Here is a 23,617-nt window from a genome sequence, read left to right as displayed (position 1 = left end):
AAATACCCTGGTCCCTGCCATGTAGGGGTTTACAGGTAACAACCAGCACTTTGAATTACATCCAGAAGGAAGACAGCATAGCTCATACAACAGCGGTATAACATGGGCAAACATAGGAACACCCAATAGAGAACGTGTCACTGATTTTTGGACCAGTTGTAGCATCTGAGTTGCCTTCAAGGGCGCTTGAAGTGATCTTCAAGGGCAGCTCCATTGTGCATTGCAGTAATATAACATTTGGCCAAATCCAAATCTGCCCAAATAATCTTGTAATGAAAAAAATAAAAATGTCCTCTAACTCACAAAATGGGACTATTCCCTCTGTAATTATACTTCAGCCATGTCATGCAGGGGAATTTACCGGCGAAAGCAAACATATATTGGAAGAATTAGCAGTAAAAGGATGTCAGGCCATCAAAGAATACTGTGGCTAGACATCATCAAACCTGACATTAGCCAAAGCAGACAAGATTGGAAGATGTGGAGAAACACACAACTGCAATTGTCTCCAAAGATTAAGAATGCATGTTGCAGGTTGCTATCTCTTTGGCCTTTATTTATTTTTGGCTTCGTTAGCATGCATGCCAGCCTGGCAATCTCAGTTTAGTGTTTGTTCAGCACTGAAAATAGTTTAAAGTTGCCAAGAGGGGGACGTATAACACCAGTTGAGGAATGTAACAGGAAGCCAATGCTTTACATACTAATTCAGCCAGCAAAAAAGCGGATTATTCAGCCATGTTCTCAGTGTTTTCAACTTTTGCAGCATCCTGTGCATTAAAACTTGCTTTTTAAAAGTGAAACTCACAGGTGCATTGCCAAAAAATCTTGAAACTGGTCCTCATAAAGAGGATTTTCAGAGCAGAGAGTTGCAAATAACTAAGTATCTCCAGGCAAGAGTTACCGTTTTTCCAGAGGGGTCCCTTCCAATCCTTTGGCAGCTTGCTGAGAATAGATCTGTTTAACCCAAAAAGAGAGTCGTGATTGTGAGGGATAAATGTAAAGATTTTTCACAGCGAGGAAAAAGAATCAACGATTGGCTAGAGAACAATGTCTTTTTCTGTTTTCCAGTAAGAAACTCTTCCTTTTCTCCATCTTCTGTGTGTAAAAAGGCCTTTGTCTCCAACGTGGTTCGATAAGCCTCATAAGGCGGTCTTATGGGCCAAATCAAGCCTTCCAGCCCAGTGTTCCCTATCGGACTTGAATCCAACTCTACACACCTATTTAGTTATCTCTATTTCCCTCCCCTCACCAATAATTTTACAAAAACCAGTCCCACCCTTTCTTGCTATGGCACTGTCACATCTGCTGCGGCTCTCTGTAGTTCAATATATTATATTAAATCCTGCTGCAGTAATAGGATCTCCCTGAGTTAGTGTTTAAGGAAATGTTAGCTCTTCACGAAAGCAATATTTTGAAAGTTGCAACGTTTATTTTTTCATTACTGGGCTTTGAGATATAGTGGGTTAATAAATCAATACAAGGATCTCTAGTAAAATATTTTAGCTTACCTTAATGAAAAATAGCATTGCAATAATAATTATTATAATTGTTATCAATGAAAGAGCCAATTGCAAGTACTGGTAAGTAATGTTGTTGTTCTGGTATTTTTGAATTTCCTGACTTGCTATCTGCAAGGTTAAACAAAGAGAAGAAAAATGGAAGATAGGTTTTCATGTACTGCAACATTTTCTTCATCCTGACTAATGATATAGAAGGCAACTTGTACTCATCAGTATAAATAGGGCGTTGGTACTTACCTGATACGCCTCTTCTCATAGTGGGGGGAGGAGTATCCAGAATGGGTTTACCTTATCCTCTCATGATTGGAATGAGTCAGATAAGCTCTTTGAGCAACGCCCCCTGGCACCGGGTATTCCCCAGTTTTATTGACGAAGAGCGACTCGTTGCACCATTCACTCCAGACTCTTAATTCAGTTCTTAGCTTTTATTGTCTTCAACATCAATATCTATATAACTTCATAAACAATGAACATAACACTTACGTACAAACATAGTCAGGGAGGGACTGGATACTCCTCCCCCACTATAAGAAGAGGCGTATCAGGTAAGTACCAACACCCTTTCTCCATAGTGAAGGGGGAGGAGTATCCAGAATGGGATGTTCCAAAGCCTGCACGTCCCTAAGGAGGGAGACCCCTGAGAACCCATGTCCCTCACTCAAGCCTATTGAGGCGTGGGCCCCGCCCTGTGAACTGCCTGCAACACCCTGCGGCCAAACGAGGCTTCTGCCGAGGCAAAGGAGTCCAGCTTATAGTTCCTAACAAAAGGAGAGGGAGAAGCCCACTTGGCTGCCCTGCAGATTTTGGCTAGGGAGCCTGCGTGGCCCAGGGGGGATGTGGCTGTGCTCCATGTGGAGTGAGCTGTGATATGATTTGGTGTCTGTAAGCCCTGCGATTGGTATGCAGTGGCAATGCAGGTTCGCCACCACCTGCCTATAGTGGTGGAAGTTACCTTGTTACCCAGGGACCCTGGTTGGATGGAGACAAACAGAGCTTCGGATTTCCTGTTTGGCCTGGTTCTCCTGAGGTAAATCCTCAGAGCCCTCCTTACATCCAGAGTGTACCACTTCTTCTCCAATGGGTGAGAAGGGTCTGGACAGAAGTTGGGCAAATCAGTTCCTGGGCTCGATGGAAACAGGAACACACCTTGGGGGATGAAGGACGGATCCAGTCGTAACCCCACCCTGTCTTGGTGGAAGACGCAGAGATCCTCCCTGGTGGACAGAGTTTGCAGCTCGGATAAACTCCTGGCGGAGGTGATGGCCACCAGGAAAGCCACCATAAGAGTCAGGACCTTAAGGGAAACTGTTCGTAAAGGCTCAAACAGAGCGCCTGTTAGAGCGTCCCCTACCCTGTGTAAGTCCCAGGACGGGTACCTGAGTACCATGGACGGTTTGGGAGTGGAAACCCCCTTGAGGAATTGCCTGACCATAGGATAGTGAGTCAAACTCTGGTTCCTGTCACCCAGGAGAACTGACGAGATGGCTGAAACCTGTCTCCTAATCATGTTAGGAGCTAACTCTGGGTGCCCCAGCCACCCCTGGTTGAGGGATATCCTCTCCTGGAGAATTCTCCAGGGCCTCTCCACTGAAAGCAACTGGAGATCTGCAAACCACGGCTTCCGGGGCCAGTGAGGGGCCAACAGAACCACTTCCGCCCCCTCCCGAGGGATTTTCCATATGATCCTGGGGATCAGGGGTAAGGGTGGAAAGGCATACAGAAGACCCCTGGGCCAGGGGCTTCACAGAACATCCACCCCTTCTACCCCCCCATGTCTGGTACCTGGAAAAGAACCTCGGGAGCTGAGCGTAGAGGGGCTGGCGAATAAGTCGACCTCCAGGCATCCAAAGCACTCCACCAGCTCCTCGAAGATTGCTGGCTGCAGCTTCTGCTCCAAATTGTCCACCTCAGTCCGGTTGAGCCAGTCGGCTCTAATGTTCTCCACCCCTGCTATATGTTCTGCCCTCAGCGAATGCTGTCTAAGATCATAGGCTATCTGAGGTGCTTCTGCGATTTCTCATAGTCGGACATCCATTCTGAGTTTGTGGTGGGTTCTGGCATGGGGACCGGCCTGTCTGATCCTTTTCCCCTGGCTATGAGGGTGCTATGATTCTGTGACTAGGATTAGCTCAGAGATATTCTGAATGCAAACACAGACGGAGTTCAATGGTCAGCCACCAGAGTGCGTGTAAAGATGAAGTGAGGGAAACTAAGACTCACAATAAAGAAAGGCCTGCCACAAAGGTGGTGGTGATGGTGGTGGTGGTGGTGGTGGTGGTGGTGGTGGTGGTGGTGGTGGTGGTAGTAGTAGTAGTAGTAGTAGTAGTAGTAATAATAATAATAATAATAATAATAATAATAATAATAATAATAATTTAAAACAGTTAAAAATTGACAAAATCACCATCAGTCAAATGCAAAAAGCCACACTGCTTGGATCTGGCCGCTGTGATACAATTGTATAATAACAATAACAATAATAATAATAATGGGAACATCAGCCTGAAAAAGTCACGGAAAATCAGATGGTCAAGATCTTGTCGGATTTTCGCATACAAACAGACAAAATACTGGCGCATAATACACCAGACATCACATTGGTTGAGAAATAGACATTGCAATACCAGGTGATAGCAGGGTCGCTGAGAAGGAACATGAAAAAATCGCAAAATACCAGGACTTAAAAATTGAAATTCAACGACTATGGCACAAACCAGCAGTGGTAATTCCAGTGGTAATTGGCACACTGGGTGCTATTCCAAAAGCACTGGAATTACATTTAAAACAGTTAAAAATTGACAAAATCACCATCAGTCAAATGCAAAAAGCCGCACTGCTTGGATCTGCACGCATATTACGAAAATACGTTACGACGTCCTAGGCCCCTGGGTGGGGCCTGACTAGTAACCAATGCCAAATCCGGCGAAACAACTGGCCGCTGTGATACAATTGTATAATAATAATAATAATAATAATAATAATAATAATAATAATAATAATAATAATAATAATGAAAGGCAACGTTTACCATCACTAAAAACTGTGCCGAAGAAAATTTACACCAGACATCAAACTGGTTGAGAAAAATAAGGTCACAATCATAGACATCGCAATACCAGGTGATAGCAGGGTCGCCGAGAAGGAACATGAAAAAATCGCAAGATACCAGGACTTAAAAATCGAAATTCAACGACTATGGCACAAACCAGCAGTGGTAATTCCAGTGGTAATTGGCACACTGGGTGCTATTCCAAAAGCACTGGAATTACATTTAAAACAGTTAAAAATTGACAAAATCACCATCAGTCAAATGCAAAAAGCCGCACTGCTCGGATCTGCACGTATATTACGAAAATACGTTACGACGTCCTAGGCCCCTGGGTGGGGCCCGACTAGTAACCAATGCCAAATCCGGCGAAACAACTGGCCGCTGTGATACAATTGTGTAATAATAAGGAAAGGCAACGTTTACCATCACTAAAAACTGTGCCTAAGAAAATTTTGGCCCCTATCATGAAAATGGTTAATGCAGTGTTTTCAACAATTGAACCAGGATCCATCTTGGAAACAAACCAGTTAATGTACAGTGCAGCTGTAATAGTCACTAATGAACTAGGCATTAAAATTAAAGTACCTAGTCACACAACAGAAAAAGCATCAAAGCCAAAGTGGAAAATCCGTCTAGAACAAAAAATCAAAAAATTAAGGGCAGATGCTAGTAACTTAAAGAACATGCATGAGCAACGGCTTAAAAACAACAAAATCATAGATCGGCTAATCAGAAGATATAGATTGGATACAAGAAACATCAATGAAGCTGTAGAGATTGTAAAACAGCAGATAACAGCAACAGCTAGAAAAATTGAAAGATATGAGGCACGAATCATCCAATATAAACAAAATCAGCAATTTCGATCAGACCAACGGCGTTTTTATCAAAGTCTTAATGTGAATGGTGACACCAAAAGTGAAAAACCAGAAAAGCAGGCCACAGTTGAATTCTGGAAAGAATTGTGGGAAAATGCAAAGGACTACAACAAGGAAGCAAAGTGGATACATGACTTTGAGAAAAGCATTGGCAACAAACAAATGCAAGTATTAGAAATAACAACTGAGATGATCAAAAATCGAGTTAAAAAGGTAAAGAATTGGACATCACCTGGAAAGGACCAATTACATGGTTTCTGGCTCAAATATCTGACCAGTTTACATGCAATATTGGCCAGGCAACTGAATGAAATTTTACAAAAGGGCCAAATTGATGAATGGTTGACAACTGGAAAAACATACTTGATTCAGAAAGATCCAACTAAAGGAACAACACCTGAAAACTACAGACCAATAACATGCTTACCAACAACCTTCAAATTACTCACAGGCATTATTGCAGATAACATGATGGATTATTTGGAAACAAACAACATCTTGCCAGTAGAGCAAAAAGGCAACAAAAGAAGGAGCAGGGGCACAAAAGATCAGCTTCTAATTGATAAAATGATATTAGAAAATTGTAAGAACAGAAAAACGAACTTGAATATGGTCTGGATTGATTACAAAAAGGCATTTGACTCACTGCCACATAGTTGGATCATAAAATGCTTAGAAACAACTGGCATTAGCAAAAATATTGCATCCTTTACTGAAAAGGCAATGAAACAATGGAGAACTGAGTTGGCAGTAGGGAATGAGAGCTACGGAATGGTTAATATCAAGCGAGGAATTTTCCAGGGTGATTCACTTTCACCTCTTCTCTTCATCATCGCAATGATCCCACTATCAGTAATCTTAAAAAAAAATGAAATTAGGCTACCAAACAGCCAAAAAAGCTGAAAAAATTTCGCATTTACTATATATGGATGATTTGAAACTCTATGGAAAGTCAGAAATAGAAATCCAATCATTGACAAATACAGTCCGAGTATTCAGCACCGATATTTCAATGCAGTTTGGCATGGAAAAATGCGCCACTGTATCCATAAAAAGGGGCAAAATCACTGCATATGAGGGAATTGAAATGCCCAATGGCCAACTAATTAAATGCAAAGAAAATGAAGCCTACAAATACTTAGGCATTCTGCAGTTGGATAACATCAAGCATGGAGAAGTAAAAACTATTGTCAGGCGAGAGTACACCAACAGAGTTAGGAAAATTTTGAAATCTAAATTGAATGGTGGAAATACAATCAAGGCCATAAATACCTGGGCAATACCAGTTATAAGATACACAGCTGGCATAGTTAACTGGACACAAGCTGATTTGGACCTTTTGGACCGAAAAACAGAAAGCAAATCACTTATCCAAGTACCTCTCACAAACAAACCACGACCGATGAACGATGAACCACGAACGAACGACGAACGTTGACTTCTGCAACCAGGGCGTGGCACCATCAGTCCTTTTATCTCCAGAAGACCACACGAACGAGCCCCCGCTGCATTGTTATTCCTGTATCCGGACTCAACTCACAGCAAACTTCTGCTGAGTCACAACACTATCCCCCACCGCAGGGCCCTTTCCCCGGGTTCCGATGATCTGGATGCGGTTGGAATGGCTTCTCCACAAGATGGCCTGCACTCATTTCCTGTGGTGCCTTTTTCATGAGTCCCAAACCTCTGCAGGAATAGTCCCCTTGAGCCAGAACTCCCTATGTATCTAGTGGCCACCATGTCTCCTTCCGCCCTTCACAGTGTTGACACCCTGTCCAGGGTCCTCCACCCTCTGCAAGGCCGGCCCACCAGCCCCCCTACTGTCGGAGGTTGACGGCAGCTCTAACAGCTTTGGCCAAGCCCTAACACCCTGTCCAGGGTCCTCCACCCTCTCCATGGCCGATCCACCAGCCCCTGTATTGTTGGAGTCTGGCGGCCGCTCCAACAGCTCCGGCCAAGCCCTAACGCCCTGTCCAGGGTCCTCCACCTCCTCCAAGGCCAACCCACATAACCCCTCGCCATCAGAGTCCGGCAGCAGCTCCACCGACTCCTGCCGAGCCACCACACAGTCCCCTCCCGCAGGGCCCGTCCCCCGGTTCCGACGATCGGGGTGCGGCCCAGAAGGGTTGGTGACGGCCTCCATGGAACACAGTCCAAGACACTGGTACCCCGCCAGGAACCTAGAAACAAAGTCCAGTGCTGTAGGGACCAGAGTCGACAAAGGCTGGAATCTTGGCGGAGCTCTCCTTGCAGACCTGGCTCATTGGCACTGGGCACATGACTCCATGCACCTCCACATGTCAATTCTCAGATGGGGCCACCAAAATTGACGGGAGGCCAGGCGCAACGTCCGGAAAAAAAAAACCAATGTCTCGATGCAGAAGCGCAATGAACCTGCAAGAGCACCCGTCGACGGATGTGCCCTGCGAGAACATAGAACCACCCCCGATACTTCAAAAGATCCCCTTCCAAAGTCCATGGGGACGCCGGCCCTACTTCCGCCTTTCGTCGCTCCACCCAGTTGTCACCCGGCTGCGCATCCCGTATCAGAGACTGCACGCTCACGGGATGACAAACGGCAGCGCAGGATGCAACGGGAACAGTCCAAGGTGGAAGCGAGTTTGCAGGGTCAGAGTTCTCTACTTTACTAGGCAGGGCATCCGCCCTGGGATTCCACACACCCCGAACGCACGCTACCTTGTGCAAACGGGGTATCACGGCCGCAGAAACGTGCTGGTTGTCCGACGTGATTGTGCGTTGCTGAGGGACGGCTGCAACCCGCGCAACCCTTCTGTTCTTCTTGGGGCAACTCCCTGCCAGGTGTCCAAGATCCCCACAGTAGAAGCACAATCCCTCAGCACGTCATCTGTCCATCTTAGTACATGACACTCTAGGTCTGACAGCACCCAACTCCATGGGCTCCTCCCAGTCCACTGCAGTCCCTTGCTGAACTGGCATGCTGGTGGTCTCCTGGAATGCACGGCGAGGCCTTTGCCTCTGCAGCCGGGCATCTATCCAGAGGCACAGGTGGACCAACACATCGAACATCGGTGGCCTGTCCACCCTCGCCAGTTCATCCTGCAAGGCCTCAGACAATCCATCCTGGAACGTGTCCATTAGAGCTGGTTCATTCCATGTGGAATCCTGGCTATGCAGCCTGAATTCACTAACATAGTCCTGCAATGAACCACTCCCCTGCTGCAATGACTTCAGACTTCTACCTGATGTTTCCCCCTTGATAGGATCTTCAAACATCCATTTAAAGTACTGACAAAAGCTCTGGAAGTCATCCAACAAAGGGCTCGGCTGAGTTAACAAGGGGGTAGCCCAACGGGCAGCTGTGCCTGAGAGCAAACTGATAATGAATCCCACCTTCGTCCGGTCAGTGGGAAAGTCCTCCGCTCTCAAACTCAGGAACAGCTGGCATCGTCCCAGAAATGCGTCAAACATGGCCAGATTCCCATCCTATTTATCTGGCATGGCTACTGGGCACTTCCTCCTTGGCTGGGGGTGGGGTGGGTTGCAGCTCTCCGTAGCTGTGCAATTTGATCCGCCAACACTGCTATTTGTTGAGCCATTTGCCTATTTTCAGCAATTAATTGCTCCATAATTAATCAAATGGAGGCTTGTTTTGGCAGAAGTCAATCTGTTCTGACCCCCCCCCTTCTTTGCTCATTAACAGACGACAGTCAGACAGACTTAAAAGGAAATAACTTTATCAGTCCTGGCTTCCGCTGGCTGCGAGCCCAAAATAAACATAAATAAAGTCTCTGGCAAGAAGATAACAGAATGCAAAAACAAAGATCTCTTATGGCAAAACCAGGTGTACAGAAAGAAAGCCAATCACTTCTCCAAGTGTCTCTTTGAATCAGGGTTACAGAAAGCAAATCACTTATCCAAGTGCCTCTCACAAACAAACCACGACTGATGAACAATGAACCACGAACGAACGACGAACGTTGACTTCTGCAACCAGGGCGTGGCACCATCAGTCCTTTTATCTCCAGAAGACCACACTAACGAGCCCCAGCTGCATTTTTATTCCTGCATCCCGACTCAACTCACAGCAAACTTCTGCTGAGTCACAACAGGGACCCAAGTTCAGATAGGGAAGAAAATGAAATGAAAATGTATGTGAGCACCTGTCTAACCTAGACAAGATCCAATTCCCAGGACTGGATGGATTACACCCCAGGGACCTGAAGGAACTGGCAGACGAGATCTCCAAACAACTGAACTATATCTTTCAGAGATCCTGGAGTACCAGGGAACTACCATAGGATTGCTGATGTGGTTCCCATCTTCAGAAAGGGAGAAAACAGATCAAAAGCCCAAAGCCAACATGGATTTGTCAAAAACAGATCATGCCAGACTAACCTTATTGCATTCTTAGATAAAGTGACAAAACTAGTGGACCATAGGAATGCCGTCAATATAGTTTACTTGGACTTCAGCAAGTCCTGATAAGGTAGACCATAACCTACTACTAGATAAAGTAGAAGAATGTGGGTTAGACAGCATCACACCAGATGGCTTTGTAACTGGTTGACCAACCGCACTCAACGTGTAGTCCTCGATGGAACTGCCTCTTCATGGAGGAAAGTATGCAGTGAAGCCCCCAAGACTCTGTGTTGGGCTCAATACTCTTTGACATCTTCATTAGTGATTTGGATGAGGGTGTTAGGTATGTAAGCTTAACAGTTGGGTTAACAATATATATGTCATGATAGTAGTGCTGTTTCTTTAAGTACTGCTTCAAATGTGGTTGGATGCTATTATCTCAAGCGGTCATAAGAAGGAGCCAGAATGACTGTTAGCTCTCTGTTTGTTAAATGCTGATCGGTGGGGGACTCATCAAATTTGCAGATGACCCCAAGCTGGCAGGAATAGCCAACACTCCAGAATACAGGCTAAAGATACAGAAGGATCTTGATACACTTGAACATTGGGCACTGTCTAAGAAAATGAAATTTATTGAAGTAAGGTTCTACATTTAGGCAACAAAAACGAAATGCACAGGTACAGTATACCTTGCTCCACAGTAGTAACAGTGAAAGGGATCTTGGAGTCCTAGTGGACAACCATTTAAATATGAGCCAGGAGTGTGCAGCAGCTGCAGAAAGACCAACACAGTTTTAGGCTGCATAAACAGAGGAATAGAATCAAGCTCACGTGAAGTGTTAATACCACTTTATAAGGCCTTGGTAAGGCCACACTTGGAATTCTGCATTCAGTTTTCTCACCATGATGTAGAAAAGATGTGGAGACTCTAGAAAGAGTGCAGAGAAGAGCAACAAAGGGGATTAAGGGACTGGAGACTAAAGCCTATGAAGAACGGTTGCAGTAACTGGGTATGTCTAGTTTACTGAAAGGAAGGACTAGGGGAGACGTGATAGCAGTGTTCCAATATCTCAGGGGTTGCCACAAAGAAGAGGCAGCCCAACTATCCTCCAAGACACTTGAGTGCAGAACAAGAAGCAATGGGTGGAAATTAATCAAGGAGAGAAGCAACTTAGAACCGAGGAGAAATTTCCTGACAGTTAGAACAATTAATCAATGGAACAACTTGCCTCCAGAAGTTGTGAATGCCCCAACACTGGGAGTCTTTAAGATGTTGGATAGCCATTTGTCTGAAATGGTATAGGATTTCCTGCCTAGGCAGGGGGTTGGGCTAGAAGACCTCCAAGGTCCCTTCTAACTCTGCTATTGTATTGTATAGTATTGTATTGTATTGTATTTTGCTCTTTGCCTAGCCGCCCCCACCCTTGGAAGGGCCTTCAGGGGTAATCTCTAACCCAGTTGGAGACTCTTCTGTCCCTCCAGTGGAGCTGCAGCCTTTAGCAGCGAGGACTTGATTTCTGCTTGTCCTCCCAGCTGCAGGGGGCTGCCATCTTGGGCCACCTGGGGCCTCTCCTCCCCCTTCTTCCCAAATGGCTCTGCGGGGCAAATACCCTAGCCCTACCCTCAAGACTTAGCAACAAAAAACCCCCCACAGCTTGTGCTACTAAGAGCTGCCGGCCTCCTGCTGTTAACTGTGGCCTCCTGCTGAGAGCCTTCTTGCTCCCCCCTCTCTTACTTAAAGGGGAGTGTTCTTAAAGGAGTAGCCTTTGGAATTCTCCTGCCCAAGGAACAAAATAGGGCTTGCATAAATTGTGATAGCAAGGTTGCTGAATCCTCCCCTGGACAGGGGGGAACCTTGCTGTCTGAAGAGAAAACTGGTAATCTTTCCTCAGTTTCCAGGCACGTGGGGAGGGGTTCTTCCTGTTACAGGCCTTGTGGCAGCTGCCTCTGCCTTTCCTACTTGGAGGTAGGCGGGGGTAATTGATCCACCGCCTGCCTCTTTAATCCCCCTTGATGGAGATATGCCTCCTTTTGGCCTTTGCCTGCCCCCCCCGCCCTTGGCTAATGCCTCTGTGATGGTCTCCAACCTTTTTAAGGACTCCTCAGAGCGTCTGGTGGTGGTTGTTGCTGCAGGGCTGAGAGCTTGGCTCCTGCCGGCCTCCTCTGAGCTGCTGGGGGCCGCCATCTTGGACCACGTGGTTTCAAGATGGCCTCCGGCTCCAAATTCAAAAAGCTCCTCTTTGCTGGAGCACATGGAGATGGCTTGTGTCTTTGCAGGTTGCCATGTGGCTGCCACTGCCGCTGGAGGCTACCTCTCTCGTCTCCCCCTGCCTCCCGCAGCTCTTTTCTGAGCCTCTCTGGCTCTCACCTTGTTCTCTGGTGATCATTGCCAGCACAGGCCCTCCAGGGCATTTTAACAAGCCGCGGTTCGTGGCTCAACCCCTGAGGGGAGCGGGGGAGCACTCCAGCAGCTTACATCCCTCTGCGACTGGGCTTGCCTCCAGGCGGCTTGTGCCCTCTCCTCCTGCTGCCCGGCCAAGGTCCTCACTGAGTGTCTTCGGATTCACTCGTGGCCAGGGCAGCATGCCGCCCCAGGGGGGCTGGCGGCAGTTCCGATTCTGTAGAAGGAGGCTGTGCGTGGTGCAGGGAGGAAAGATTTGATGGGTCCAAATGAATTCTCTTTAAATCCTAGTAAATTGCTGGAGATCCAGAATGTGCAACTTCTCACGTTTGGATGAGTCAGAAAAACTGGGGAATACCTAGTGCCAGGGGCCGTTGCCCAAAGAGCTTATCTGACTCAATCCAATCATGAGAGGATAACCCATTCAAGATAATCCTCCCCCCTCACTATGGAGAATGGACTGTTCTGTAACAGCTTAGTTGTCAGATGTTAAGCAAGAGCTTGCTTAATTTGAATGCCTTAGCCCAATATCATCATAATATAAAAATTTAGCAACAATTATACTCTAAACCCATTTCTTGAAGATACTCTACTAAACCATATGTTTTAAATCATGTTTTATTAACTTGAACTTAGAATCTAGTTTATTATTGATTTATACTTTGATAAGAGGCTCTCACCAATTCATAGTAAACTCAAGATAAGACAAAGGCAAGTTTCAGAATTTTTGTTCCCCTCCAGGCAGTCTTGTAATTTTCCTTGGCAACTTTTACCCATCTATCTTGTCTGCTGAATATCAGACAGATGGAAGAGTCGGAAGTCTCATCTATTAGCCCCACAAAACCTGACAAAATGCCCATTGGATTATATCAGGAAAAAAATCACGTAGGCTCTTACTCTTATAAATGCAAATTCATAATAAACCCACTTTGGAATTATTAAAGTACAGTGAACACGCAAATCATATATTTTATAAAAAACAAGTTTACATAACATTAACAAAATCTTCATAAACAAATGATCAAATGTACTCCTATAAATATAGATGGGGAAAGTATTATTGCTGCTAGGAATGGGAGAAACTATATGCATCAGGGTAAAAAATATTTTTAAAAAGTAGCCAGGAATTATGTAAACAAGTGATGATTATTTCTTAATGTGCAATGCTGTGTATGGATTATTACAAAAATATCAATTAAAGTAAACCTTATTTATTATTGTTTGAATAGAGATATGTTGTCGAAGTATAATTTTTACCTACTGTTTAGAAAACTTTTGCCAAATTTACTATTTTTTAAAAAAGGTATTTATTACAGTATCCATTTTGTCCCTTTAAAATAGTGTGTCAAAATTCAAAAGCAGAAATTAAGTTGAAAAATCTGGCCAGAGACAATGGTCCATCATCATCTTGTGCAGGAAATATTTGACTCTACTATTGTTTGGTAAATCCGTTTTCTTTATAGACCAGTTATCATCATTACACAAGAGACTGCAGACTTTTGCAATTCTTCCAATCTATAAAAAGCTCCTTTCCTCAGCAAAAAAAAGGTACATTTTTACCCTTTAAAAGCAACAACAGTTCTACCAATCCAGTTTTCTTAAAACCATATAATTTTATCTGAAATCTCTGTTTTAACTCTGGTGAGCCTCATTCTGTTCTTCTTTTCTTTCACATTTCAGTTACTTTACCTTTGTGCTATATGCCACTCTTCCCAGATGCTGAGGAGCATCTGTAAGAACTTTATATAAACATACATGTCACTTTTGCTTGATAACAGACAGTGGAATCATACAGAGAAATGGTGTTTGCACATTACTATAAGCAATCTAAAAGGGCTTTTACTCTAGAACAGTAATTGCTTTTACAGAAATGAATATGCAAATAATTTACACCAATTTGGTCTCCTGGAGGAAAAAAAAAGAGACACTTCTAAGTAACCAAGTCTTGGTAAAACTCATAAGAGTGCATTTGTTAGGACTACTTATCTAGATTGTTTTTACCTCATCAGGGGATTTCTCCATTTTTCTGGAACTTGCTGTTTTTTGCCACTCAGATTCAAAAGCATAATGTTGAAGGAAAAAATTATGAGTGGTTGATAAAAAATCAGATGAAGCGGGAGCAGAGGTCGAATGTCTATGATGCTCCCAATAAGTTTCACCAGGCAACAGTTTGTTGAAAGTTTCCGGCTCCTCAGTGGTGATTCTGATGTTTCCTCTAATTATTAAGTGTCCGGGAAAGTTTTCTTTTTTTGATTCCTTAGACTCAAATTCCTTCTCCAAAAGTTTCTCTGAGATTTGTTCATTCTGTTCATTCACTTTACCAGGGTTTTCCTTATCACCATCATCCACTACAACCGAAGAAGTCAAAGGAGGCAGCTGAGTCGGAAGATGTAAAATTGAGCGCTTCCGCAAGGAGTGAACTGATGGTTGAGGAAACCTCTGAAGGGAAGAAACCTGCCGAGGATCTAGTAGTGCTACAGGCTTCCCAGTTTTTTCAACCATTGTATGTGAAGCAGGTGTTACTTGCTCTCCTGCACATATTCCAGAAGTTCTTCCAAATCTCTGCCTTTCTGTTACCAACTGAAGTAATAAGCCTCCATCACTTGGTTTGTTTCCAAGGTCATGAATTTCCTGTACCATTGTCTGGTGGCTCTTTAACCTTTCCATAGGGTTTTTAATGCTCAGGTTAATGTCATCAGCTTCTGAAATTTCGGTAGCCACTTCCTTTTGGATCTCCAACTGATGAGATTTCTCTTTTTCCCCTTTTATTTTTGCTTTGGGAGTGACTTGTGGCCACTTCTTATCCTTCAGAGCTACTTGTCGTCTGGCAAGCTTCCACCATTGCACAGTCATTGTGTGTGAAGCAGGTTTTCTTTGCTCTGCTTGAAGTTTTCCTATGCTTTCTGCAAATTGTCGTCTTTTTGTTAGGAACATAAGAAATAAATTTTCTCCTGTTTGTTTTTTTACAAGCTCATGATCATCTTGTATTATTTTTTGATGGCTGTTTAACCATTCCAGAGGGCTTTTAGATTTTATGTTGATGTCCCAGGAATGTTCTGAAATTTTTGTATCCACTTCCTTTTGGATCTCCAACTCATGAGTTTTCTCTTTGTTTTCTGCAATTTTTGCTATGGTAGCCAGAGGCACTTGTCGCCCTGCAAGCTTCCACCGTTTTTCAGCCATTGTATGTGAGTTAGGTTTTGCTTGATCTTCTGCACGTTTTCCTGTGGTTTTTGCTAATCCTCGCCTCTTTGTTGGTAACCTAACAGGTAAGTCTTTTTTTCTTGGATTTTTTTGAAGCCAATGATCTTTCTTTCCCTTATTCTGATGGTTCTTTAACCCTTCTGAATAGCTTTTAGTCGTCAGGCTGATGTCCCTAGAAGCTTTCAAAATTTCTGTAGTTAAATCCTTTTGGACTTGCAACTCTTCAGTCTCTCCCTTTTTGGTTATTTTTGCTTTGGGTGCCACTTGTAGGACATTAGATAATTTGTGCAGTGTTTTCAGCAGATTTTCATGAGATCCCTTTTCATCCAAATATTCATGAGGATTTGATTTAGTTAATCTACTCCATAATTTTAAAATTGATGACCTAAGAAATTCAATGGAATTACCAAGTGTCTCCTGAATGTGCACATTGTCATAACTAGGGCAATTGGTATTCCTTTTGCAATTAATGTTTGAGGCTGGGCATGGAAGTATAAATCCATCCAACCGTTCAAAAAATACCAGCATTCCAATCAGGAAAATTTGGGTCGCAAAGGGGGCAACACATCTCATGATGCCCATCCCCTCTTGCTCGTTTTACCCAAGTGAGGGATGCCTTGGAATGTTGCAGGCAACAATTGAGGTTATTCTATGCAGTTACTAAGCAACCACATGTTATTCCATATAGAGGCTGCAGGAGAATGCCACTGCTGTGACATCAGTTTAATATCATTCCTGACATCATAGAATTCCCAGAACTGTGGCAACCATATAGGTAGTGACCTCTGTTATAAATAATGAGTTGATTTTATGATATCACTCAGATAATCACAAATGCTCTTGGGTCAGAGTCACAGTAGGGAATACTATCTGTTTCCACTGGAAAATCAGATTGTAAGACCAGGCTATTGTTCTCCAGCTACTAAAACAAATTACTGCATATTACTTATAGCTAGAAAAAAGGGGGATAAGCAATTGAGGAAGGAAAGTATTAGGACTTTAGCTTATATACCGCCCCGTAGTGCTTCGCAGCACTCTCTGGGCAGTTTACAATGTCAGCATATTGCCCCTAATAGTCTGGGTCCACATTTTACTAACCTCAAAAGGATGGAATGCTGAGGAAACCTTGAGCCATTCATTATCAATACCAACTGTGGTCAGAGTTAGTGCAGGTAAGATAAAGAACAGATAAATGATAAACATACATTCCTGTGAAACATACAGATATCTTCCTTCACCCAAAGTTTATTTATTCTATTTGTGTCACACTGCAAGCAACCCACATCCTGGGAGTTTATACGATGAATACCATCTGTGGGACAATTTACAATAGTCATGGTAAATCTAAAAAACATAAAATCAACCTTGAGAATATTAAAAATTACAACTCAGGAAGGAAAAGAAAAAAAGCAGTAATAGCAAAAGTGATCTGAAGTAATTTAAATGTCTGAATACAATCTGGGACATCAGCCTGATTTCCAAAGGAAGAGTTTTCAAAAAAACAATAACAGTTATACTGGAAAGCAATCCCTCCTGGTTTCACATTTATCACATTGGGGATTATAAACACTAGGGATATTTGTGGGGAGGAGGGAACATGAGGATGGTATGTGCATTTAAGTGCCATGGCAAATAGAAACACCATTTTATCAAATGTCCTAACTAGTAAATGATTACTGGTGGCTTTGGGGTGATTAAATCATCACATGCCCATCATTTCGCTATAACTGCTGTTGATACACATGCCCTCCCCAGAATCTACCTTTGAAGAAAAGGAAGAGCCAGCACAAAAATAAAATAATGGGCTTAGTGACTAATTTAAATTACTTGCCTCCATTTAAACATTGACTGATCTATACCTGTATCCCCTGACAATTCATATATAGAGAAACTTCTCTCTCACATACAAATACAAGCATACAGACCTTGGTACCCCCATACAATTCATTCTTAGTCCTGACAAGAAAAAGAGGACAATGGAGGACTATAGGGGAGGTGGACTGGAGAGAAAGGTGAGTGAAAAACTGGAAAAAGGAAAGGAAAAAATAACTGGAAAGGGAAAAAAGATGTTATAAAAGATGGGATTTCAGCCCAATTGACTTTTATCAAGCCTAATTTCAAGGGCATCCATATTTTTCAATAGTAGTATTTGCCAGTATTTGCATCTCTTGCGCCTTCCTTTCTGTGCAATAGTTTCCCCTATTCTTAGCAACCTTTCCCCTCAATTTGCAATGAGGGGGTGGGGGAAGTAATTGCCCTATTCGATATTTATGATAGAAAGCTTTTATCTATTTTATTGAAAATACTAATTAATTATAAATAGGCATTATCTTTTTTTAGGGGGGGGGGAAGAGTGCTATCTTCCATTGGAAGCTTGCATTTGGTAGCTTCACCACCCAAATGCTCTAAAATCAAGGAGAACCCATTTCCAGGCTAGATAAGGTTCTTAGGAGTGAAGAGGATACCTTTCTGGATCAGCAAGAAGAAAACAGAATCTTTGTCAATAATCTGCTCTTCTTCTTCCATGTTAAAATTGCACAAGAACTTCTTTTCTCCTAGAGGGTCTAGCAGTGAAAACGATAATTCAGTTGCCTAGGAAGAGAGAGAAGAAACATCTTGATAATTTATTTTACAAAGGCTGAATTCTTCAATTCTCAGATTTTTAAAACAGTACATTTTGAAACATTCCAATCACTTGGTGCTTTCTGCAGAATTTAACAGAAGCTGCAAATCGCGGAATGGGCTCCTTCCATTCTTTTCCCATCAACTTTCCCTGTAAATTTTCACATGAATTTCTTGGATTGACATAGGATGTTACCTATTGTTCAAAGAAAAATCCATCTGTTCAGTTTCACGCTGGGAGAGGGGCATTGGAAATAAAAAAGAGGCTAGCTGCTTAGGAAAGAAGGTCCATTTACTGTTGACCAGAACCACCAACAGCATGTAGTTCTGGGGCAGCTGACCAATTGGTTGAATGTGTAGATGGATCTTTATAGGTTTCCGTGATGCTGCTGGGGGTTGTGCAATGTCTGAAATGCCCCTATAAGTTGTCCAATGTAGTGAACTCTGTGTCTTTTGCTATTCTAATGCTGGTGGCTTAATCCTATCATGTCCTAAAGGTCATGTCCTGTTCTTAGAATTTGGGTGGAGAAGGATGTAAATTTTAACCCCATCACTGGAGATGAAGGTGTTTTGTTTGTGAATCACATTAAGAAAGACTGGCTATAAAAACATGTTTCTCCATTTCTCCTTTGGGGAAGTATAATATTCTGTTTCTTAATATTCCCTCAAATATTTCACTCTCAGGGGAGAGGATTCCTATACTATGAAACACAAATTTCCTATCTTTCAGATAATGTCTGGTTAAGATATCATACAAAGTATCTGTAATTAGTATGTTAATCAAGCCATCATAATTTATAAACTGTAGCAGATGCAATTACTGCAATTGCATTGAAAAGGGGCTTCTGTTCATCTGAATGAGATCGCATTCAGGATTTTTGAACTAAAATTAACAATACTATCTCATTGTTTCAAAAGTGCAAGAGTTCATAATCAATAACTATAATCTGTTTTTAACCTGGTTGAAAGTAAGATTTATAATTAATTTAGGTGTGATATGAGAGAATCTTGAGTTATGGCTAAAGTCGGTTCTCTACAACAATCAACAATAATGTTCCCCAGAAATGGAACATTCAGTGATGGGATAAGTCAACTGGAAAATACTGACATGAGCATGAATATCAGCAATGTAAATATGCCAACAAACAATTGAACATTGGGTTTCTAACTGAAAAAAGAAGCATAATCAATACCTTGAAGACATTGAAGGAAGGATAATACAAAACTAACATGGAGCTGGTTGAGATCAGTGCTGAAGAAAGAAACTAAATACTTCATTTTGGCTGCCCAAGAACAAGCCTTGCAGACCAATTGCATGAAAACAAAAATTCAACCTGTCAGCAACAATAGCAAATGTTGCTTATGCAATGAGAAAGATGAAACAGTCAGACATCTAATCAGTGGCTGCAGAAAAATCTCATAGACTGATTATGATCATGATCAAGTTGCCAAAATCATACATTTGAAGCAAAAATGACTGGGAGCACCAAATTGACAAAGTTCTTGAAAATGAGCAAGTCAAGTTCCTATGGGACTTTCAGATCCAAACAGACAGACATCTGTTCTACAACATACCTGACTTCACTATTGTGAAATTGTGGAAAAGAAAAAAAAGTCTGGTTCACTGATATTGCAAATAAAGACCTTAGTCGGAACTGCCTATTTCCGTGATGGCGAACCTATGGAACGCATGCCAGAGGTGGCACGCAGAGCCCTCTCTGTGGGCACTTGAGCCATCGCCAGCTGCTCTTCTGGTTTCTGGCACACACCATAGAGCTGGTCTTTGTGAGTGCCAGAGCACTGGAAAATGGCCTGAAAAACAGCCAAAAACCAGATCATTTCAGACCGTTTTTTAGGCTGTTTTCAGGCCTGTAAAACAGCCTGAAAATGGCCCCCAAATGGCCTGTTTTTTGGCTGTTTTTCACGCTGTTTTGAGGCTGTTTTTCAAGCCATTTTCCTGTGCTCTGGTGCCTGAAAAGACCAGCTGGCCAGTGTGCATGCATGCACATTCCAGTTTGGGCACTTGGTGCTGAAAAGGTTTGCCATAATTGGCCTATATACTGAGACACTACCTTAATTGCTCTTAGGTCCTACATCAGGACTTGAACTGTTAAGTTTTTACCAGTCCCAGGCAATGAATCGAAACTAAAGATTAAATCTTTAATAATAATAACAATGAATCAATAATAATAATACAATTTAATTCAATCCATGATATAGCTTTTATCAACCTAATTCCTCTCCAGAAGTAGAAATAGCATTTAGACTTACATACCACTTCACAGTGCTTTACAGCCTTCTCTAAGCGGTTTACAAAGTCAGTGTATTGCCCCCAATAATCTGGTTTCACATTTTACCAGTTCGGAAGGATGAAAGGCTGAGTCAACCTTGAGCCAGTGAGATTCAAACTGCCAAACTGGCAGTCAGCAGATGTGGCCTGCAGCAGTGCATTCTAACCAGTATGCCACCATGGGTCTTATACTGGATGGCTTGAAACTGTGGGAACTGTCACATAAAGGACAAATCTATAAAATGTAGATTGAACTACTCTAAAAAAAAATGAATTTTTTCCAGATTCTGTGCAGAACATATTTTCTTCTCAAGGATATTGTGAAAAAACAATTCAAAGAAAACTTGCTACTGAGAAGGTTTACTGGTTGTAATTACCACAAAATGGTCATTTCAGGATTTGTTTGGCATGGAATAAATGTCATTTGTACATCTGATATCCCCCCCCCCTCACTTGTGCCTTGGAATACTAGCACCCAAGTAATAGCAGACTGAGAATGACTATCCTAAAGAATTGTGCTTTCTGATGGGGGAAATTAGAGCTAGGTGACAGATTGATTTTTAAGTTAATTTCCCAGAAACAGCCCTAGGAAAAAATCTAACTAGGCTGGAGACAAGTAATGAGACAAGTATCCCTTAGCAGCATTTTTTTCATCCCCAAAAGCATGCGCAAAACTGAATTGCTGATAAGCTAAGAAAGAAATTGGAATGCCAAAAATTTAAAAGGGTATTTTAAAAATATTAGCAATCCCATTTAATTACCCTAATTTAGCTGGAATTTCAAACAGTAGATTGCCACAGATTGAATGGATTAAGACTTGAAGCACAGCTCATCAGGATTTAGATCTGGAGCCTAATTCTATTTTCAAGAATCAACTCAATCAAGTAAAAAAAATTAATCATACATTCTGATATACGTATGTATGTATGTATGTATGTATGTATGTATGTATGTATGTATGTATGTATGTATATATGGAACTATAATGAAATATGTTTAATAATGAAAAAAACTGATTCTCAGGAAGATAAGGAGATATAATCTAGCACTGTGCACAATTAAGACATGTCCAACTGTCAGGATTACTTTGCCAATTTCTCAGAAACCAATCTAAAACCAATTCACAATTGGTTTCATTATATAAATTCCAAATGCAGAGAGCAATTAGTGCTTATGCACTTTCATCTGTTTAAAAAGTTGCCCTATCAGTGCCAAGCAACTCCTCAGTTACCCTGATTCCTGACATTTAAATTCCCAGTTAATTCTTTATTTTCTTTATTTACATCTTTTTTATTTTCATAATTCATAAATCTGTAACAGAGATTTTGCAATTACTACACTTTTCCATTTGGATATATCACAGATCCTTTATCTGATTTCATTTACTGTCTTTATTGCCATATAGTTTATACAGTTATACAGTATATAGTTTATGGTCATATTGTTCCAGAAGCCTTTGGGAAATTATCATTGACTATTACCACATTACAATTGTTTATATGTCCATTTGTCTTATGCTTTTATTCTGTATCTATATTTTTATGCTGTGTCCTGCCAGTATTTTTGTTGAATCCAATGGTAGTGATCGTGGTAGTAGTAGAAGAGGTTGGGGGAAAAAAGAGGAATAATTTGTCATAGGATGGTTTAATTATGAACTTTTAATGTGTTAGATATATTAATATAGCTGGCAACAGATATTTGATATCTGCATAATTTTGTAATATATTATATTATGACTGCTACATTTGCCTTGATTCTCCCCGTCTCATCAACATCAGCACAACTTTCTGATTTTATTTTTTAGTTATAGTGCTCAATTATGCCTGTTAGACTAAAGAAGTTTAAAGAAAGACAGAGGGTCTAGGATAGTATACCACAAACTGCTTAGCTTATTCCAGAATTTCCCATGAGAAGATGCATTTTCTCATTGCAAAATTATTCATAGAATATGAAGGCTCATTGTACTGTAATTTTCTTAAGGTTGAAGTTTAAATTAAATTTGAAAGTTTCAATTCACTGTTTTGAATAATGTGTTTAAAAGAAAACTGCATTCAATGGTTCTCATAACAGTTTGGGTTTCTTTGTGTTCTTTAATTATTATGTCTGTTATTTATAATTTCTCAATGTTATTTAACTTTTTCTCCATTGAAAGGAAAATGAAGGCCTTTGTTCTTCTTTTAGCCTTTGTTCTGAAGACGGAAAATTTTTTTTAGCCTCTTTAGCCTCTTAGTCACTTATATTTGTTTGCTATGACTTCTGAAAACATGGTAAGTATTTCTAATATTTAAATATATTTGATTTTATTTGTAATTTATCTTCAGATCATATACATGTTTTCCTGTCAATACAGCTTAGTACAATCATTTTGAGAGTAAAATAATGTGAAAAAAGCTGAGAACAGGGGTTCAAAATAGGCTGATTTTAAGTTGGCCACAATCATATCAGTGGTGGGTTTCAAAAATTGTTCGAACCTACTCTGTGGGTGTGGCCTCCTTTGTGGGAGTGGCTTGCTGCCCATGTGACCAGATGGGAGTGACTTGCCTCCCATGTGACCGGATATGAAGATGCCGACGACACTTGTCAGAACCACCTTAAATTACCTCACACACAGCACTGGCATGCATAAGAATACGATGTAAACTTGTTTTTTAAAAGGCATCTTTGGTTTGCGTTAAAACAATTTCAACACAATGTTCTGATTGCACCACAAACGCAGTAGTCATCCTTACCTTTCACAGAGGCACCGAGTTTTATAAATATGAGCATGATAGTGTAGAATAATCATATCCAAGGACCAGTGGTGGGTTTCAAAAAATGTTGGAACCTCTTCTGTAGGTGTGGCCTGCTTTCCGGGTCCAATGGTGGAACCTCTTCTAACCGGTTCGGTAGATTTGACAAATCGGTTCTACTGAATAGGTGCAAACTGGTAGGAACCCATCTCCGAACCATATGTTAAAACGTAGATTATAGTTTAAAAATGAAACTATTAATAAGAAATCTATTTTTTTATGTTAACCTTGAGCAATGAAACTTGATTTCACTGAGGGCCGCATCAGTTTTGTGTTTGACCTCAGGGGGACTTGGTGGGCATGGCCAGCATGACATCACTTGTGTTGGGAGGTACCTATGATGGCCTGAACACTTTCTCAGCCAAAACAGGCTCCCGAGCTCTGTTTTCGCCTGGGATGGCCTCCTTCTCTGCCAGCAAAAACGGAGTTCAGGAAGGGCATGTGTAGCCCTCGCAAGCTGTTTTCACTTGCAGAAACACCATGGGTGGGCCCTTCACTATTTCCAGGGCAGTCCCGTGGGCCA

General features: G+C 41.9%; 2 protein-coding genes and 1 long non-coding RNA gene across 3 annotated transcripts in view; all 3 read right to left on the bottom strand.

Annotated features, from left to right (window-relative positions):
* The window catches only part of LOC148045944 (leucine-rich repeat-containing protein 37A3-like), a 117,291-nt gene extending 117,270 nt beyond the window's left edge, over positions 1-21 (bottom strand). Inside the window, exon 1 of the mRNA XM_087714418.1 lies at positions 7-21. Within this exon, the coding sequence (XP_087570544.1) occupies positions 7-21 (15 nt within the window). The remainder of the gene's footprint in view (positions 1-6) is intronic.
* Positions 22-901: 880 nt separating this feature from the next.
* The window catches only part of LOC148045942 (uncharacterized), a 25,429-nt gene continuing 2,713 nt past the window's right edge, over positions 902-23,617 (bottom strand). The window contains exons 2-4 of the long non-coding RNA XR_015696406.1: positions 17,859-17,985; positions 1,509-1,628; positions 902-954 (exon numbers count right to left, since the gene is read on the bottom strand). This is a non-coding gene — a long non-coding RNA (uncharacterized LOC148045942). The remainder of the gene's footprint in view (positions 955-1,508; positions 1,629-17,858; positions 17,986-23,617) is intronic.
* LOC148045943 (uncharacterized) lies at positions 13,728-17,142 on the bottom strand. The gene is made up of 4 exons (XM_087711859.1): positions 15,543-17,142; positions 15,245-15,317; positions 14,886-15,004; positions 13,728-14,705 (listed from the first exon to the last, which is right to left on the bottom strand). Exons 1-4 carry the CDS (start codon positions 15,973-15,975, stop codon positions 14,176-14,178), a joined length of 1,155 nt encoding a protein of 384 aa, XP_087567985.1. The 5' UTR covers positions 15,976-17,142; the 3' UTR covers positions 13,728-14,175.

Source organism: Thamnophis sirtalis, unplaced genomic scaffold, assembly GCF_051295495.1.
Source record: "Thamnophis sirtalis isolate CommonGarterSnake01/CBP01778 unplaced genomic scaffold, rThaSir2_p1.2 scaffold_4, whole genome shotgun sequence".
NCBI lineage: Eukaryota > Metazoa > Chordata > Lepidosauria > Squamata > Natricidae > Thamnophis > Thamnophis sirtalis.
Note: the sequence above shows the minus strand (reverse complement) of the source record. Positions and strands in the feature narration are given on the sequence as shown.

Excerpts from the sequence above, each read along its gene's own strand:
- LOC148045943 (XM_087711859.1), bottom strand. The coding sequence starts at position 15,975 with ATGGGCATCATGAGATGTGTTGCCCCCTTTGCGACCCAAATTTTCCTG. Across the intron at positions 15,318-15,542 it reads CATCAGCCTGACGACTAAAA|CAAAAATTGCAGAAAACAAA; the intron begins GCTATTCAGAAG and ends TGGCTACCATAG. Across the intron at positions 14,706-14,885 it reads TACCGAAATTTCAGAAGCTG|CTGCTTCACATACAATGGTT; the intron begins ATGACATTAACC and ends AGCAAGTAACAC.